The 16551-nt window shown below is 28.7% G+C and overlaps 1 protein-coding gene across 1 annotated transcript; it reads right to left on the bottom strand.

Annotated features, from left to right (window-relative positions):
• Positions 1 to 749: 749 nt before the first annotated feature.
• Positions 750 to 6835, bottom strand: LOC132941594 (nucleolar protein 14 homolog). Its single transcript, XM_061009717.1, has 14 exons — positions 6611 to 6835; positions 6406 to 6552; positions 6207 to 6345; positions 5802 to 6118; positions 5575 to 5723; positions 5402 to 5499; positions 3597 to 3872; positions 3195 to 3376; positions 2976 to 3128; positions 2746 to 2910; positions 2308 to 2643; positions 1409 to 1548; positions 1192 to 1347; positions 750 to 1112 (listed from the first exon to the last, which is right to left on the bottom strand). The coding sequence occupies exons 1-14, from the start codon at positions 6749 to 6751 to the stop codon at positions 1016 to 1018; spliced, it is 2496 nt and encodes an 831-aa protein (XP_060865700.1). The 5' UTR covers positions 6752 to 6835; the 3' UTR covers positions 750 to 1015.
• Positions 6836 to 16551: the final 9716 nt, after the last annotated feature.

Here is a 16551-nt window from a genome sequence, read left to right as displayed (position 1 = left end):
GCCACCTTCCAAGTTTCGATCAATATACATGTACTTAATACATAATTTTCTCTGATTGAAAAGGAAGTTTGATTCCTATTTACAAATCAAGAACAAAATGTGATTCAACAAACTTTTTTACTCTTAACCCTTTCAGTGCTAATTTTTTAAGTTTTTAATTTTGAGATCTATATGATCTAATTATTTAAGTTTAAAATAAAGCGAACCATGGTTTCCAAAACTTGTACAGTTACCGGAAAATGAGAATATTATAAAATACAGGGACTTAATAGTACATCTGGGGCAGTAAAAGGGTTCATAATATCCAAAAGCAAAAATTTTACTAAAAGAAATCTAATAATATAACGTTTTGAATCAGTTATATTAAAAACAATTATAATACAAAATATAAATTACCATTAAAATGTTGCTTTCTAGGCCCTGCTCAAAACCTCGGAATGCCTGACACTAATTACAAAAACATTTTTAAGTCGATTATATATTAAATACAATAATATAATTATCTTATTTAATAAAAACACAAATTACTAAGAAAAAGATAAACCATATAATAATTAATTCGTTGGTGTGTTGAAAAAAAATATTTTACATAATGAATCATAGAAATTCTATTTTTTATTTTTTTTAGCAAGTTTGTTAATTTCATGAGCTTGATTTGCACCCCAACTGTAGATGTACTATTATCTGGGGCAGTAAAAGGGTTCATAATATCCAAAAGCAAAAATTTTACTAAAAGAAATCTAATAATATAACGTTTTGAATCAGTTATATTAAAAACAATTATAATACAAAATATAAATTACCATTAAAATGTTGCTTTCTAGGCCCTGCTCAAAACCTCGGAATGCCTGACACTAATTATAAAAACATTTTTAAGTCGATTATATATTAAATACAATAATATAATTATCTTATTTAATAAAAACACAAATTACTAAGAAAAAGATAAACCATATAATAATTAATTCGTTGGTGTGTTGAAAAAAAATATTTTACATAATGAATCATAGAAATTCTATTTTTTATTTTTTTTAGCAAGTTTGTTAATTTCATGAGCTTGATTTGCACCCCAACTGTAGATTTGCTTAACTTTATTACGCCTTTCCACATCACTAAAAAATAATAACAATATTAATAGAGAACAGAATAAAATTGATCAACAATAATGAAATATAAAAATAGTTTTAATACCTTTTAGCCTGTTCATGGTACTTGAGTTTAGACAAGAAACTGTTATCTTTTCTTATTTCACGAACAGCCGATTTCATTTCACGTTTATATCGATGCAGAAGTTTTGACCTCTCAGCTTTTTCTTTAGACTCGGTTTTGAATGTTCGGCCATCATATCTGTTAATAAAGATTATTACAAATTTATTCAACTATTAAAAGATTGATGGTCAAAACATACATTTTTTGAATCCTAGGTTCATACAAGCGAAGTGCTTTTGGTCTGTTAGATATTGTCTGAAGTTTTTCTAATTTTTTATCGATCATCTGTAACTGCAGCTTTGTTTTATCAATTTGTGCATTCATTTCGTCAGAATCAATCTAAGAAAACACATAAAATAAATAATTTAATAAAATATTTACAGAAACATACAAATTTAAACTTAAGAACAAAAATGTTAATGGATATTTTAATCAACTAAAAAACATGAATAAGTTTGTTTTTTAATAAATTCTATATTTATAAAAAAATTACTATTAAAATAAATAATATACTCTATTCAGAATAAAATCAGCCTTTGGCAGCGACTAGTTTTCGTTTCGTGACGGTCAGACGTCGTCCCCACTACGGCGGCACGGCATGCGCTGCCACTGAACAAAGCCATGCGCACAACTTGGCTGATCTTATTCTGAATAGAGTATAGTAGTTTATAAACATTGTAATCACTAATCAATACGATAAAAAAATTTAAATAACTTAACAATACATAGTATTACTTCAAAAAATACCCCTCATTGTATATTCTTTCTCAGTCATTGTCTCATTTAATGTTTAACTACTCTGAACTTTCTTAAATTATCTTCTGTCTATGTATTACATATCAAAGAAATTAACTGTGATATTTCTTTCATCTTTTTTTATTGTATTTCCTTTTCGTATAATTGCTTTGACCTTTTATCTCGTTTTTCTTCACCCGATATCATACTTCATAGTTCTCATTAAGCTCACGCATTACATAATTATTTAACATTAATACTCGCTTCTTAATTTAAACTTTTTTTAACTATATAATATTTACCAATAGGCTATTAAATGTATAACAATGTTAAAATTAATGAAAATAATAAATCTTAAATTACCTTTAATGTAGTTATAATTGACAAATGTGGTGCCCAAATTTCAATAATGCTAGGTATATCTTCACATAATTTGCTAAACCTAAATACCAAATCTAATATGACATATAATGAAGTCAGTTTAAATACACAGTCTATATTTTTTTCACTAAATATTTCATTTATGCTCAATTTTTTTGACCATTCTGTTTGAGTTTCGTTATTTTCTAAAGTTAGTATTTTCATATTGGGCTTGAATTGTTGTACATAACTAATAGAACTGTTGTCAGTGGCCATTAGTAACATGCCTCGTAACATATTTACCACTTCTGGTATGTATCTTTTGGACAATTGAACATACTAAACATAATGCATAAGATTAAAACTTATTAAATTACAACTAAGTATTAGAAATAACTTAATTATTGTTTGGTTTAGTTTATTTTTATAAATCACACTTACTTCTAGTAAAATTGTTGTTAACAACAAGCATGATGCTACGTCTGAACGTTTTTTAATCTTGGTTTGTGATAAAATTTCACTTGCTATCATAACAGCATACGTACAAACTGGATGATAATAGTCAGATGAAGGAAACAATAGAGGAACCAATTTTAAAAAAATCAACTATAGCAAAAAAAACATAATTCATACATAACAACATTTAAATTATTTTCATATTAGTATATTACCATATCTGAAGTTATCTGCTTTGGCGAAGAATCAACAAAATCAGTATGTTTTTCTTTCAATACTTCAATAAAACATTTGGCTGCGTGTTCCGGAAAAAATTGTGTTAGGTCATACAGATGTGGGGCTAATGAATTAAGTATCTTCCAACCGTCCTAAAAAGCACAAATATACTTAGTATAAAAATCTACAGGTTTTTAGTTGCAAAGTATAACACTCACTATGGAACAAGAATTATCATTTAAATGTTGCAAAAGATAAGGATACAGCCTCTGTAAATTTGACCTGTTATCATTACCTAAGCTTGGATGATTTACTTTGATCATTCGCTCAATTATTACTGTTTGCTCTGCAATAGATCTATCTTCCAATATTTCTTGAAATCCTTCGTATAATTCAGCAACTGAAATTTGAATATACATTTTATTTAGTTATTACTCATTATATTAGTTGAGTTATTCTAGATACTTTTACCAGTTCCTCGACAAAACATACATGATATTGAAATTGTAATTGGGAACATTTAAAATAAATTAATAGAAAATATGAATATCATAAAATAAAAACTATAAATATCATCTAGGATTGCATTCTAGATACTAGTTATAATTTATAAGCATTACCTATAAAAGTATAAGGTAATTGTTGTCTTGCTTCATCCATTAAAACTTTTTTTTCCTTCAATTTTTTAGCAAATAATTTGGTTGATTTATTTTTATCTGTATTTTTGGTAGATGTATCTATTTCTTCATCATTTGAATTCTCATCATCTTCTTTAAGATCACTCATATCATTATTTAAATTGTTCTCATTTTCACTATCATCTTCTATTTCTTCATCTGATTCTTCTTCATCTGATTCCATTTCGTCATCATCTTCATTTTCCTCATCATTTAAACCTAGAAAATTATTATAAATTATTGATATTGTATAAAATAAAAATATATGTTTAAATCAATGATCATAAATTTATAATTTGTGATAATAGGGAATAAAAATGTATATAACAGAAGTATTATAATATATAATAATGAATGCTGCTTAGACCATCGTGAGTAAGATAATATACGCCTGACTATAGTCAGTAAGATAATGTAAACCCGACCAGTGTCAACAACTTACATGCACAAATTAACAAAACACAAAAATATATAGGGATGGGCCAATACTATAACCGATACTAGATATCGGCCGATATCAGTGGTATCAGTTTTATCGAATACTCCAACCGATAACAAAAAAAAACCTATAGATCAGCATATTGATACTTATTTATATTGATACTATTTAAGACTGAAAAATAAACAACAAATATGTGATAATTATTAAATAACAATCAATGTTGTCACTTTTCTAGGTAATATTTGTGTTATTGGGTATCGGTTTTATATCGGCAGCATATATCGGAGTATCGGATATCAGTAAAAAGTGGTATCGGCCCATCCCTAATTATATATTATTATTTTGGCATAGTCTTAAATCATAATATTATATCAGTAAATTATGATCAAAGCATAATATATTATATTAGATTTTGTGATATAAGCATAATATGCGTTCAAATAAATTAGCTGTATTCTATACTCTGTTCAGATTAAGATTGAACCGCTCGCTCGACCAAAACACATTTTTTTCGCGCATTCCGGACACCGGTGGGAGCATATGCACGGCAGCCAGCGATGACTGTCGGCCAATCACAGAACGCATAGCCATCGCATGGGGGGTCAGGCACTGTTCGGCGGCTCAGTCTGCATGCGTGACACGGTTCAATCTTAACCTGGACTGAGTATAGTCTTTGTAGAATCAAGATATTTTTGTGCCGTTTGAGATCGTCTTGCACGATCCAGGGGGAGTATGTTGATATGTAGCTATATGTTGAACCTTGGGTAGAAATTAAAAATTCAAAAAATAATTATCAACTGTTTGCCGGTCAGATGGTTAATTAAATGCGGTTAATAATGACTAGTAAAATTGTTTTATCTAAACAATATTATTTAATTTGCTGAATACTAAAAAAATTCTGAACAAGAACCATATTATGGACTACAGTGACAGTGTAATAGTATATTATTACTCTACAGATAGATACCTTATATTCTTTACAATGCTTATGATTTATTGCAATATAATATTATATAAAATAACCTATGGCATATGAGTAATGACTAATGTTGGTCAAAATTGTTTTTCTCAGTCATCTAACTTGAAAATATAATTCAACTTACAAGGACCCCTAAATATGAATATTGATTTTAAAAAAAAACTCAATAAATAATTATTTAGTTACAAGATGATATCACAAAATCAAATTATAATCGTGTATCTAAGTCGTTGACACTGGTTGGCCATTCTAAATATTAGCAACCATCGTTGGGCGTCTAGACACAGCGAATAATTAATATTTATTCATCGATTAAGTATATATCACCATTTTGTTCTTCGTTTACAGAAATTAAATCAGTGTTCAGTGGTTTTCCTTCAGAGTTGTAGGCTAAAGGCTGTATCTCATCGTCGCCAAAATCAAAGCTAAACATAAGTAATTTCACTATGAAAAAAATAATTTTAAAGCCATCAAAATGTAATAGAAAATATAATATATACCCATCATCTAAATCATCAGCACTCCTGTGCTTGACAATACCATCATCTTCAATTCCTTTCATTCTTTTTAATCTTTCGGATTCTAATTTCTCTAGTCGTTCTTTTTCTTCTTTAGCAATTTCTTCTTCAGATTTTAATTTATCACTAGCCTGCCAGATAAATAAATATATAAAATAAACTTGAGAATGATTGATTTAGACCATTAAAATAAAAATAAAATAGTTTACCATTCCTCTACGGTCAAATTTTAATGATCTCATTAAAATATCATAAGAATTTTTATCAACTTTCTTTTTAGTAGGAGGTTCGTCTTCAATATCAGTTTCACCACGATTCTTTGTAGGTACAACCGGCATGAGTTCCTTCCAATCTTTATCTAACTGTTCAGTAAGCTCATTTGTTTCTTGTTTAAGTTGTTTTTTTTCGTACTTTCTCAATTTAGATTCGGCTATCAATTTATCAATCAAATCACGATGACTAGTTTCGCCATCACCAGCTCGACTTAAGACACCTCCACCAAAATGTGCTTTCTCAACAAACTCAGCTAAAAAAAATTATACACTATTCATAAATTAAAAAAACAATATGCATAAAATGTAAACAGTAAAATAACAAATAAATGTATTCAGAACCTGCCAGTTTTCCACCATTACGATCATCATCCGAATCAGAATCATCATCACTCATAGGCTTTTCAAATTTTTCAATGGTAGACAATGATTGACCATGATGAGTAAGATCTTCTTCTTCGCCCAAATTATACTTCATTTTCTTTTAAAACAAAATTATTATTATTATTATCATGATTATAAAAATAACAATAATATATACTTTTTGAGCTTTAACTCTGCTTGCAGTAAATCGGGCAATAACACGATCATCAGCTGTCATTGCTCGATTTTTTTCACCAATTCGACGATCAACAAATTTATTTGATTTGTCTTTAAGTTTGTACTCAAGCAGTAATGATTTCTTTCTCTGGAATTAAAACATAACATTAATCCAAATACATTTTAATACAACAATTCTTATATACCTTTTGAATAGACTTCGATCGAGCAATACCAGGTTTACCCACTTCATTTTTTGATTTACGACCTAATATCGTGAACTTCTTGTTATTGATGTGTAATTCAAATGGATTAAGTTGCTTTTCTTTATTCTTTTTAACTTTCATCTTAAAGTAATTGCAAATATAACAGTAAAAATGAACTATTAATTTTAAGTCAAAACTCACGTGTTATACTGTTATTGTGTTAAGATAGTGTTAAGACTATTTGATGATTATGATTATAAATTTGCTTATAAAGATAACAATTATGAGTTATCATAACATTGGTTAACATGTTTTTTTAACCATAGATAAACTTGATAAGAAGGAAGAAATCACGGGAAATAGATAAGAAATCAAGAAACCTCGAATGATAACATATGGTTTAATCAAGGGGTATCAATACACTTTGGGTTAAATAATATTATTCATAAATATCGTTATTAACATTAAAATAAATTATATTATATCATTTTTTAATTAAATTAAAAATGTATTATTAAACTTCAAACTATTTTACTACAGGGCACAGAATAGAATAATCTATTAAGTATTTCAGTATGATTTCGTATATCTTAGTCCGTGGTTTTGGATGATGATGGCGATAAATCTTAGATCCTCCCTTCCCCACAGCTTTTGATTCTTTGCGGAGGGATGAATGTATAGATTTTATGATGATGTGTGTTTCTTAATTTTTTTTTGTCTCTATAAGATAATTTGCGATAACTAGTTCGAATCTAGGACATTTGACACCCGAGACATCTGACACCCAATAATAGGACAATTGACACCGAATATAAAATTTATAAATACTGAATAATCAGCGTATAATAGTATAATATAATAATATAATTGAAAAGTTTATTGTAATCAAATGAAAAGATAAACGATTTTGTAAACATTAATTTTAAAATAATATTCAAATTAGTTCAAATTGTTACGGATTCTCCTTAAATTTCTTTTTACATTATTTTCATTTGGCATCAAACAAGCGGCTACGTCTGTTAATTTGGTAACTTCTTTTGCGTACACTTTAGAAGGAATATCAAAATTGTTTATAATATTTTCTTTCATCGCATTTAAGGCACGACATACTTCAGCTTCAGCAGAATCAGGATTATGAGAATGTTTTAGAAATTTTAAAATGTTGTTTTTAGACGAATTTATCGTTACACTACCTTTACAATAATGTTTCTTTCGTTGAACACAATTATATCTAAGCCCATCGCCAACTTCTTTTTGGAACACATAAATATAATCATTCATTATTACTTTTGTTTTAATTATTTCAATTATATCGGAACATTCTGAGTCCATATTGAATGAATATTATGAATCTGTTACTTTTAAATAAAACTGAGTACACTACAACAGACACTAACTATAAAAATATAGTAACTAATAACTAATGCCTAATGCCTATAGGTACTTACCTACTCACGACTATCGTCATTGTAATCGTAATCGTAATCGCTCGGTGTCGATTGTCCGTGTTCTAAAAATATCGGGTGCAAAAAGTCCGATATCGGCAAAACCGTCGGGTGTCAAAAGTCCCGGGTGTCAATTGTCCGAAAACCAACTAGTTCAAATAAATCTTCGATTTTCAACTTTGAGGATGCTTTCTAATAAAAAAAATTGGATCTACGTATATATACTCAGTACTTTTTAAAGTAATCGGGAAAAACAAATAAATTGAAGGAAAAACGCAAATTTTGACAAGTTTTTGTCAAAAACGATTTTGTTTTTTGGTATAACTTAAAAAATAATAACCGAAGATACTTGAAATGTTCACTAAATGTTTATTTTATCATTTTCTATAGGTACATAATAACATTTTCAAAATATTTTGATTTGTTTTATCTATTGTACCAACATACCGTGTATAATATTGCTGTATTAGGTAATAGGTAGGCCGGTAGCATGTGTAACAATTTTTCAGATAAACAAGTAAAAATATATGGAAGAGTCAAGTGCATGAACATCCGGACTAGACATAGGTAATATATGTGATAATAATAATATGGGATATATAGCATAATGTTGCCCGCGCGTTGCATAAGCAATCGTAGTCAAACCAGGCGCGGCTTCAGAGGGAATCTTCCCGATGGGCCGGTTCTTGTGAGGGCCGGCAGGCGGCAGAGCTGCGATAATTACAAAAAAAAATTACATTTTTAAAAATTAAGCATAAAATATATTAAAAATCAAATACCCACGAAGGTATTATTTTTAATATCTTAAACTATTGCAATTCACAGTAGGAATTTTGGTATTTACTCTATTTCCCTCCGATTCATGCTGATGTATTATTTAGAAATCTGTGGTATTGGTATTTTATACTCTATGGTAGAATTCAGTTAGTTGCGGATAACATTGATAACCTCATCTTATTATTTTTTGTATGTATTTTGATTTTGAAATTTTTCCACAAACGAGTTACCGAGTCAGTTACAGTAATTACAGAAGTGTGTTTAGTGTAAAAATTCAATTGAACTGTGCAATTTAAATTATGTGTGACGCTGGTGAAAAACGAAAGAAGGGTGGCGCTGAAAAGGTACGAGAAAAAAAGAAAAAACTGTTTATGGGACCTATTTACGTGGAACCTTGTTTTAAATTTTCAATCCTTAGCTATAAAAGTTGAACATTTTATAAATTTTTAACTACAAAATAATTATTAAATTTTGTCAAAACTCGAACTTAAAATACTTGGAGCCGCGACTGAGTCAAACACAAAACATTTAATGAATCGCTATAATGAGGACCGAGGAGTACAAGTTAATACCTATGGTCTTGTAGGAATTTACACATAGGTACCACTATTTACGCCATATAGGAACTTACATATACGTACTTTTTTTTTCTCTGTAGGAACTCCGAACTTAAATATCTCATTTCTATATTTGTGTAAGAATCCACACATCTCATATGTAGGAATTAATGTTAGTACGTTTTTACCTATACTACTCTCGTCTCTCGTGTAGGAACTTACGATTCCCCAAAACCGTAGGCCTATTCCATAGGCTATAGATAAAATACATAGACATCAGATTCCTAATATACTATCGATGCTGTCTTGAACTATATGGCATTTTTAAAACCGTGACTCTAAAAACGTTATTTATTGAACTTATGTATATCCGATATATTATGCTATATATACTGTATACCTACTGTATATAGTTAGGTATATTTATTTGTGTATACTGACATACTGTATATATTGATTATTGATATGGTAGGTCTTAGCTTTATGGCTGGCCAGTCGTGGACGTGTGGTCACGTAAGTATTATAGATTCATAGATGGCAGATTATAATAAAAAATAATCATAATTTTTGGTTTAAATCATTTCTATTACTTCTATCAAAGTGTTGTATACCTACTTTAATAATTATTCTTCAATTATTAATCCAAAAATCAAAACAAGCAATAAATTAAAAGATAGAGTGACATCATTCTAAAATTTTAAGAGTGGAAGCGCCTGCGTACCAATATAGTAGGTATAATGTTGTACATCCACACAATTATTGATACGAGTTACAAAGAATAGCTGCTACAAGTAGGACAAAATATAGATTATTAACTAAATAAGTAGGTTGGTAACTAAGCAATGATCGTACTATGAAAATATCAATAAGTGTAATAAAAATAATATGCATTTTAAATATTATGCAAAGCTATGGCGATACCTACTATAAAAGTATAAAACGTTCAAAAGACGGGATTACTATACCTAATACAAATTTACATAATTTTTAACAATAATCCTAAATTACTAAACGATTTATTCAATCTATTGTCTATATTATGGTATAAATGTATAATAGTACCTATATAAGGGCACCAGCTGGCGTTTAGTAACTATAAAAGCACAATGTGTATGCCAAAAAAACTTGTTTAATTTAGCCACACAATAATATATAGGTAATTATAATACACAGTGTGTTCACACTGGTGTCTCTCTCTACGACTCTACCTCTACCGCTAAATATTTAGGCTGGATGATCTTGGATTGAAATTGGATTTTCGGGAGGTGAAGGGAGTTACCTACCTACCAAAGTACACATTTTGAGCAAATTACATTTTTTTAGAGATGTGAGTGCTGTACTGGTAAAGGACTCTAGATAATATCCCCGATTTCAGTAGGTACCTACTCCATTTCAACTCCTGAAAACACTATACTTCAATTAAAATTCCAAGGTCATCCATCGGAAATATTTGGTGATATATCTCGTGTAGCGTGAACAAATTGTATATTTACTGACGTATACATTATTATAATACAGCTTTTTCACTTGTAGTTAGGTACATGTACTACCTACATTACAATACCTATTAGTTACTTATTTTAAATCTGTTTTAGAACATATTTCTAATTTTTATTCTTTTATTTAAATGATTATGAATAATTTTAACCGCATTGTTTATTTAATAATTAGGTACCTAATTATAGTGATTGTATGTTATATCCTAGGATGTTGAAGTGTATACGTACTTTTCGGTGGGTAGTATATTTTACGTTAGTTTGGCATTCTGGTATTCGGTATATTATTGAGCGTAGTCGTTAATGGATATGTTATGGGCCCACTCAGTGGCGTAGTCAGTGGGGAGGGGGGAGGGGTCAACCACCCCCACCATTGACATTTCCCCCCCTAATAAATGTATTATTTATATACGAAAACTATATAAAACCTTATTTAATTTATACTTAACCCCTCGCCATTTCATAATCCTGGCTACGCCACTGGTTTAACTACACTCATACATAATAATTTCAGCGAGTTTAAATTATAGTCATAACTCATAATGTATGTAACTATTAAAGACAATTTTGATTTTTACCATATAAATAGGTACATAATAAATATTATATATATACCTACTTAGAGTAAGGTAAAAAATACTTTTTTAGAAGTATTTCAAATAATATTCAAATACAAAAAAATAAATTCTTTTTAGTTCCGATAAAATTTGTTATAATCGAACATTTGTTTATTGCATTTTATTGATTTTAAAAACATGATTCGTTCAATAATCAACATGCTGATCAGTCATATTGGTTCTTTTTTTATTGATAGTTATTACTTATTAAATGCACCTCAACAATGAATTTTCTCTACAGAGGTATATATTAGTTTAAAGTTAGGTATACAATATTATGTATTTGGTCATTTGGATATCCCATACCGTCATCGATCGTCGTCGACGATAAACGATAATGATAATATTGATAACCATTTTCTCGGTAAATAAGTAGTAATAATATTTTCGTATTGTTAAATAATAAAGTATAATAGCTGAAGCTTATTGCATACTTAATATATATTTTGTTATTGACTTAATAAGTTTATTCTGGTACCGATGTACTGTTTCGAGTCGTCGACGACTGGAGAAAGAAACATTTAATTAAGCTTTTAAATTAAATTATTATTATCATTAAAATATTGCGCTCAGAATCGTTTTTCATCGAATACAATGAATTATCATTGAATTAAAATTAAATTTTTACATATTATCCGTAAATTACTGTAATGGACCTGTAATTATATAGTGACCTACTCAATGAACAATGACAAGGTACACAGAGTACAGACATCGGTGGTCAGACGGGCGCTTGTAAATTGCGCCCACAGTAAGCAGGTAGTAAAAATACTATAGTAAATTGCGCCCGGGATTTTTTTGGTTCCAAAATAGGTGTAGTTAATTGCGCCCAGAATTTTTCGGGGTCTAAAATGGGTATAGTGAGTTGCGCCCATAGTATCTACTATCTAAGTGACCTTGAATTCATCGTTACCTATTATGTGTATTTTAAAAATACTGTTGTTAATTTATTGGTGGAGCCGAACGTTTATCGCTATAATCGATATGATATTAGCGATATCAATGCCTTTACGCGTATACAACGACTTCACGTATAGGTAATATTTAAGTAAGCCGTTTACACACAACAGTGAAGCATTATATAAATATTATGGATATTATAAATACTGAAAGCCAGAAAGGAAATGACGTTATAATATACCAAACATTTAAATTTTCAAAATTAAAACGTGAGTTATCTTCGGGTGAAACAAAGTGGCAATGTGCTGTAAAAACGTGTAAAGCATTTTTGAAAATGGTAGGAGAAAAAAATAACATGTGAATCACAGTCATAAAATAGATATTCAAAAATTACAACGACAAATTGTGTCCGCTAGTGCAAATAGAAAAGCAACCGAAGATATCTGTGAAAGACCAGCAAAAATACTCCATAGTATAGCAATTGTTCAAGATACGAGTTTAATCAAGGTTAATGATGTTAAATAAATCAAAATAAATATGTATAATGGAAGAAGAAATTTACTACCTCCGTCCTCCATTACCAAATACAACTCAATCTGTTCAGGAAGCTTTAAACTCTATGCAATACAAAAGCTTGAAAGGAGAGGATATGCTTCTGTATAATGATTTTAATAGTTGTCTCGTAATCATATGTTAAAATCAAATTTAGAAATATTATGTAAAGCAGAAATGTTATATGTAGATGGTACATTTGAGTATTGTGCCAAGCACTTCCTTCAACTATTTAGTTTTCGTGGATATTTTAACGGGCACTATATACCATTGGTGTTTGGTTTATTAAAAAATAAATCTACTAACCCTTATATCAATTTTTTTCAAACATTGAACGAAAAATGTACTGAAAACAGCTATATATTGAAACCCAACATATTATGGTTATTGACTTTGAAAAAACTATTAATTTTGCTTGCCTAAACGTTTGGCCTGAAGTCGTAATTATATGATGTCGATTTCACTTAACACAGGCCTGGTGGAGACGAATTCAAAAAGTTGGTTTAAGTTCAGAGTATAAATCAAACGGATCTATAATTAGAGAATGGTTATTACATGTGTTTGGAATGGTATTTTTAGAGCCAGAAAATGCTTTCGATTATTTTAACTATGAATTAATGCCTACGATGCCTGAAGATGATCGACTTAGACAATTTTCTTGCTATATTTTAAACACGTATATTTTATTCGCTGACTTTCCTCCGAATATTTGGGCATCAGCTTCCGCAACATTAACTCGGACAACTAATGCCTATAAATCTTTCCACGGTCATTTTAATAAAAGCTTTTATACACCTCATCCTCATATTTATAATTGTATGGATAAAATATTAGAGTTGCAATCTGAAATTTATATAAAAACGAATAGTATAAATGAACATTATAAATTTCAAAACACCAAATCAAAAAAGGTGGATAAGTGGATGTCGCTCTGCTGTACAGTAGGTTGCAAGTGGGTCACTGTAATGGATGGTGTTAAATTTGAATTCAATGATATAATATCGTTGTATAAGAAAAACGATTCTGAGCGAAAACGGTCAGTCAGCCTATGATATTACAAAGTATATTTGATGATATTATTGTGAATAAAGTAATTTATATATAACCTATTTACTTGGAGCCTTGTTTTAATTTTCAATCCTTATAGCCATAAAAGATAAACATTTTATACATTTTTAACAACAAATTAATTAATAAATTATAAATTTGATAAATGTTGTCAAAATTTGAACTTTAAATGCTTATAAAAAAAAATTGTGACTATGTATTTTTAATATTTTTCAACTGCTATTAGAACGATATATCAGGAGCCTTATATTAAATATTCACGCTTTTTTACCCAACAAATAAAATTTTATTGATATTTATAGAAAAAAAAAACTAAAAAAATTGAAAACTGACAATGTCCGTAAACAGCTCAAATAAAGTCAAAATATTTTCAAAATTTTATTGTGTATAGAAAATGCTAATATAAACATTCAGTGAAATTTTCAAGTATCTACAGTCACTTGTTTTTTAATTACAATAAAATAAGAAAATTGTTACATGAGAAATCGAGTGAATATCAAATGTTGTAAAAATATAAATTTCAGACGCTCATAAAAATTTATTCTAAGTTTCTTGTAGACATTTTTTTTTTGATAAAGGTAGACAAACTTATGAGTAATCTTATATTACAATTTCAAATCTTAGATTTAAAAAGAAAAATTTTTATGAATTCTGAACTCAAAATAATTTGCTAATTTTCGTGATTTTTCAGTATTTTGTCAAAATTTGAACTTTAAATGCTTATAAATAAAAACTGTGACTTTTTAATTTTTTTCATCTGCCTTTGAAACAATAACCTAGGAGCCTTCCATTAAATTTTCAAGCTTTTTACTCAACAGATAAAATTTTATTGATATTTATAGAACAAAAAACTAAAAAAATTGAAAACTGACAATGTCTGTAAACAGCTCAAAAAGAGTCAAAATATTTTCAAAATTGTATGGTGTATAGAAAATGCTAATATAAACATTCAGTCAAAATTTCATGTCCCTACAGTCATTTCTTTTAGAGTTACACCAAAAACCAAAATCGATTCCCGTTTTTCCTTAATTTTTCTTTTGTTTTTCACGTCGTTTTTGAAAACTACTGGGACATTTTTACTTTTGACCCCCTAAAGTACCAACTAGATTCACTTTCCTATCAGAAAACTTACTGTTGAAAAAAATCCAAGCACTTTTACTGTCCTAAAAGGTGATGAGTTATAACAGTACAGGTCGAATCCCAACAAACAAGAATAGGTAATGCATATAAGAAGTGAACAGTATAATATCTTAAAGCTAATAATTAAAAATGTAAATAAAAATTAATAACACAAAATGTAAAACGGAGATTTTCATTATAAGTATTATTTTAGTTATCGATTCTTCATCAAAATATTGAAGTGTGGGTGTGTGTGATTTAGATGGTTGTAAAATGAGCCATACTTAGCGAATGTAATTTAGTAAAAAAAAAACTCAAATTACTACAGGGTGCCATTTGCTCACCCTACCAATAAATCTTAATACTTCTCGAGAAAGTTTTTTATTTAGTGTTTTGCATTGTAAAGGTAAACACCATCATAGTTTTTACAGCAGTAATTGGGCACTGCCATTATCGAAAATGATCTTAAACATTTTGTGTATAGTCTCCTTATGGTATCAAATGTCGGTATTATATCAACAAAACTAATATTCGATTATGAAAATTCTTTGGTTTTTATGAATAATCATGTAGCCTATCAATCTACGAATATATTAAATTAGAAATAATTGTTTGTTAATTTTATGACAGACACAAAAATTAAAAAATTAAAAAAAATTTAAATTAAAAAAAAATTTAAAAAAAACACACATCATTGTAAAATCAATACATTCATCGCTTCGCTCAGAATATAAAAAAAATTTAAAAAAATGGAAAAAATTATTCAACAATACAATGCAAACACTATATAACCTACGAAGGCTGAATATATGAACATGATGTCTCATTACTATGCAGATAACTTATAACTGTATTTTTTATTATTAACATTTTTAACCTAACAAAAAATATTTAAAAAACTTAAGTTGATACCATAATATTTAAAAAAAAAAATTAATTTTCCTATTTTCATTAATTTATTTATAGAGGACAGTGATAGTCACCTCCTCGTGGTGTCCTCTGAGTTATGCTAAATGACTATCATAAATATAATATTTCCATTGGACTCAATTTACTATACAGAAATTTGTACCTGAAAAATACCGGATGCAATTTACAATTTTTTCGCTTCGTTGGGCGCAATTTACGTCTGCCCGGTCAGACATACAGTACACACGACAACTAGGTACACTAGCAGTAAACCAATAGAGTGGTTATACCTAATTGACGGCTTTTATTTTTATTATTAGGCATCGTATTAATTATTTACTAAATTAAGTTATTCTGACAAAACCAACTGTAACATTTTAATTCCCAATGACCGCTACAGCCCATCATGGATTCACAGTAATAATAATAAAAAATAGTATATCAATACGCCAAATGCCGATACTAGGTATACCTATGATCGGAATATAATTTCGATATTGA

The sequence above is a fragment of the Metopolophium dirhodum genome, chromosome 3, assembly GCF_019925205.1.
Source record: "Metopolophium dirhodum isolate CAU chromosome 3, ASM1992520v1, whole genome shotgun sequence".
Classification (NCBI taxonomy): Eukaryota; Metazoa; Arthropoda; class Insecta; order Hemiptera; family Aphididae; genus Metopolophium; species Metopolophium dirhodum.
Note: the sequence above shows the minus strand (reverse complement) of the source record. Positions and strands in the feature narration are given on the sequence as shown.

Coding starts and splice junctions, on each gene's coding strand:
- LOC132941594 (XM_061009717.1), bottom strand. CDS start 6,751: ATGAAAGTTAAAAAGAATAAAGAAAAGCAACTTAATCCATTTGAATTA. Junction 3,377..3,596: donor ATTACCTTATACTTTTATAG/GTAATGCTTATA, acceptor TTCAAATTTCAG/TTGCTGAATTATACGAAGGA. Junction 1,348..1,408: donor GAACCTAGGATTCAAAAAAT/GTATGTTTTGAC, acceptor CTTTATTAACAG/ATATGATGGCCGAACATTCA.